The 3,881-nt window shown below is 60.4% G+C and overlaps 1 protein-coding gene across 1 annotated transcript in view; it reads left to right on the forward strand.

The window, feature by feature from the left end:
- Positions 1-1,133: 1,133 nt before the first annotated feature.
- Positions 1,134-3,881, forward strand: part of KLK14 (kallikrein related peptidase 14) — a 3,810-nt gene continuing 1,062 nt past the window's right edge. Inside the window, 3 exon segments of the mRNA XM_015592087.1 lie at positions 1,134-1,176; positions 1,865-2,036; positions 3,705-3,881. The exon segment at positions 3,705-3,881 is cut by the window's right edge and continues 5 nt beyond it. Of these exon segments, the coding sequence (XP_015447573.1) occupies positions 1,137-1,176; positions 1,865-2,036; positions 3,705-3,881 (389 nt within the window). The 5' untranslated portion in view covers positions 1,134-1,136.

Below are 3,881 nucleotides of genomic sequence, written 5' to 3' on the forward strand. Positions count from 1 at the left end.
CGCCGGGCCGTTGCGCGTCCCCTCCGATGGCGTCCCCGCCTGCCGCCTCACCCCGCCGTCTCTCTGCCTTTTCCTCTTTCTTGGCGCGAGATGGCACGAGAGACAGACCGTCCGGCGCGGGTGGCTCCTGCACCTCCGCCTCCGGCCGGCTCCCCAGCCCCGGCCCCTGCCTCTCTGTCTCCCCGTCCATGTCCCCATCGCCCGCCTGGCGTCCATCGCTCCCTCGTGCCCCCCGCTTCCATGCGCCTTGTCCCAGCCGTCCTCGCCCCCGTCCCCCTCCTCGCCGGGCCGTTGTGCCTCCCCTCCGATGGCGTCCCCGTCTGCCCTGTCACCCCCGCCGTCTCTCTGCCTTTTCCTCTTTCTTGGCGAATCTGTCCCCTGCCTCCCCGCCCCGCCCGGCCTCTCCCACCGGCCCCCTCGCCTGTCCCCATCTCTCACGTGCCACGGTTCAGGCTCCGCTCAGGGCCCGCATCTCTCTCTCCCGTTCACCATCTCTCCACCTTCATGTCGCTTCCCCTCACGTTCACAGCCTCCTCACAGTCGCTGCCTCGGTCGGTGCCTCAGTCCCTCCCTCTCTCACCCCTCCCGGCACCTTCCCCTGAGCCCCCCCATCCCGTCCACCCTGCCCTGGGGTCCCCCTCCTTGGGTCCCTCCCAGATTATAACACCCTCATGGGCGGGCGGGTTCTCATGAACAACACCTGTGGCTGCCTCTCTGACCTGTGCAGGAGGAGGAGATGATGGGACCAGCGAGTCTCCGAATGGGAACTCAGCAATTACAAAAAAATGTCAGGAGAAGGGCGGGGGTGGGAGGGGGGTGCAAGAGGCAGGGCCAGCTGCCCAGACCGGGGATAAAAGGCCACCACAGAGTGACAGGGACGTGAGACACCACCCCCACTTCCTCCACACAGGGCGACATCCAGGCCGGACCTGAGCCCTGCTCAGCACCGTCCCTCCAGCCACCAAGAACCCCCAAGCGCTCCCTCTGGCCTCTGCTCTGTCCCGTATCCATGTCTCTAAGGGTCTCTGCGTGAGAGGCTCTCGCTGTCTCTGTGCCTCGGCCTCCTGGTGTGTCGTGTCCTCCTTCCCATTCGTTGTCTCTCTTTCTCTGCCAGAACCAGACGGCCGGCCCCCAGAATGCTTCTCCCGCTGATGGCGCTTCAGCTCTTGGCTGTAGGTAAGTCAGCGGAGGGGCCTGAGGCCGGAAGTCCCCTGCGGATGCTGAGGTGACACGGGGAAGGGCCCCGGGGACTCAGGGTCTTCCTGGGGCGTTCTGGTGAGAAGGACTGTGGGGGTAGTTTGGGAGGTCACAGTTTGGGGGTGCTTCCGTGCTGACTCGTCGGGAGGTTGCGGGGGTCATGTGAGAAAGGAGGGGCGTCGGGGGGCCCCCCCGTCGTGTTACAGGAGAACTCCAGGGAAAGGTGGCACATTGTCCCAAATGGAGGTGGCGGTGGTGACGGCAGGAGCGTGGCTCCGGGGACGTCGTGGGCCCTGGAGGCCGCACTGAGTGGAAAATTTGGGGGCGTGGCAGGGAGCTCCTTGAATGTGCTAGAGGAGGGTTAATGGGCTGGAAATGGGGCGTTTTGTGAAAAGGAATGGTGGAGGGTATTCGAGGGAACGTGGAGTCGAGGGCAGAAGACATAGCAAGACCCCGGGTTGGCGAATGACGGGGGTCAGTAACGCCCCCGTTCTGTTGGGGAGTCACGGGCAATGTCGGTCACATCCCATGTCGGGCGGTTCAAGGGTTAAGCAGAGAAAAGGGGGTTTGTAGGGCCTGGACATGCTAGACTGCTGGGGGGTGGAGAGCATTTGTTCCCTGCTTTCCCCACCCCACGCCACCCCACCCCACCCCTGCCTGTTTCTAGCCGTGGCACAGAGCCAAACGGATGAGAACAAGATAATTGGCGGCTATACGTGCATCCAGCACTCCCAGCCATGGCAGGCAGCCCTGCTGGCAGGCCCCATGCATCGCTTCCTCTGCGGAGGGGTTCTGCTGTCAGACCGGTGGGCCATCACCGCCGCCCACTGCGCCCGCATGTGAGTGACCCCCTCCCCCACTCCCATAGCAAGTGAGCTCCCGACCGTAGCCCCAGAGCTCAGCTGAGAACCCGGACTCCTGTGCAGAGCCCAACGCAGTAGCTGGGTCTCGGTTTGGTGTCGACAGCCTAGAACCGCAGACACGGCTCTGGATGTGGGATCCGGCCGTGAATCTTGAACTCGGGTTAGATTCCAAGAGCAGAGTGGCAGTTTAGAACCCGTACGCTGGCTTCGTCCCATGCAGAACCTAGAACCTAAGGTGATAATCTGGAGATCCATCCAGAGGCCAAGCTCAACACAGAGGCTAAGATTAGGAGCCCATTCCAGATTGCTGCTTGAATGTGGGGCACAGTCCACATTCAGAAACTCAGGACACAGCTTAGAATCCAGAGTCTGGCTCAGACCCTACAGTCTTTGCCATAAATCCAGAGCCCCACCTACAGCCAAAACGCAGCTTAGAGCGTAGGATAGAGTCAGAACCTAGAGCTCATTCTAGATCCAATGTCTAGTTCGAGGTATAGTCTACAGCTCCTCTTTGAGCAGCCTAGAAGCCAGATCTCAACTCAGTGTCTAAATCCCAGAGTGCAGACCGTAATCTGAAGCCTCATACAGGATTTGGAGCCCCTCTAAGACTCTGGACCCAAACCTAGAACCCAGGACCCAGATGAGAGCTCACTTGATGCCTATAAACCAGATCTCATGCCATAAACCGAATTCCAGTTTAGAACCTAGAGCCCGGAACTCAGCCCAGAGTCTAGAACATGATCCCCAAATGCCAGCCAGCACCCAGAAACCGGGATCCAGGAGCTCCGTCTAGAACCCAGAGCCAACCTGAGGTCAAGGGCTCAGGTGAAGGTCTAGAACTGGGAGCCCAGACTAACTAGTAATTTGATCTGAAACAAAGCTCAGCCTGGATTCGAAAGTCCTAGACCAGAGTTTAGATCCCAGAGCCCAACCGGAGCACAGAGCTCAAACCGGTATCTAAAACCCAAGTCATAAACCAGAACTTGAGCGAGAACTCAGAGCTCAGCCTAGAAACTGGAGCTCTCATCAGCGTCCAGAATCCAAGATCTCAGTCCCACAAGATCAGAATCCACAGCTTCGGACGCGACCCATTGCTCAACATAGCGTCTTTGGTCTACCTGAAAACTAGACGCTCAAATCCATATCTAGATCCCAGACTCAAGCCCACATACAGAGCTCAAAAGAGAACCCTCCGCCTGCGCTAACACCCAACCCTCACTCCAGCATCTGGAGAGTATGCCACAAGCCCGACTCGATCTGGAACCTGCGTCCTAGCTTAGGGTCTAAAGCTAGAAGTGTCTAGAACCCCAAAGCCGGGTCGGAACCAGAATGGAGCCTAATCCAGAATAGCGATTCTGAGATTTCGAGCCTAGGGCCATAGTCCCGGGTCTCAGAACACAGAGCGGAGGACCCGGCACTGGGCAAGAACTTCCGACCATCACCTCACGCCCGAGCCAGAAGCCTGAGCACAGCTCAAGATGGGTGGGGTGGGGGTGGGGCGCTTGGGGGGACTGGGCGGACAGTGTTCCCCTGGCGTGGGAAAGGGGACAGGAGGCTCAGCCTGCAGTCGGTGGGAACAGAGGAGGGCGGGGAGGGGTCTCCAGGTCAGAAAGTAAGCAGCGCTGTCTTGGGGTCACCGGCCAGGATCCTCTGGGTGGCCCTGGGCAAGCACAACCTGAGGAGGCGGGAGGCCACCCAGCAGGTGCTGCGAGTGGCGCGCCAGGTGCCACACCCCCAGTACAACAGCCGGACCCACGACAACGACCTGATGCTGCTGCGGCTGGAGCGGCCCGCGCGGCTGGGGAGGGCGGTGAGGCCCAT

This window comes from Pteropus alecto, unplaced genomic scaffold, assembly GCF_000325575.1.
Source record: "Pteropus alecto unplaced genomic scaffold, ASM32557v1 scaffold41, whole genome shotgun sequence".
Taxonomy (NCBI): domain Eukaryota; kingdom Metazoa; phylum Chordata; class Mammalia; order Chiroptera; family Pteropodidae; genus Pteropus; species Pteropus alecto.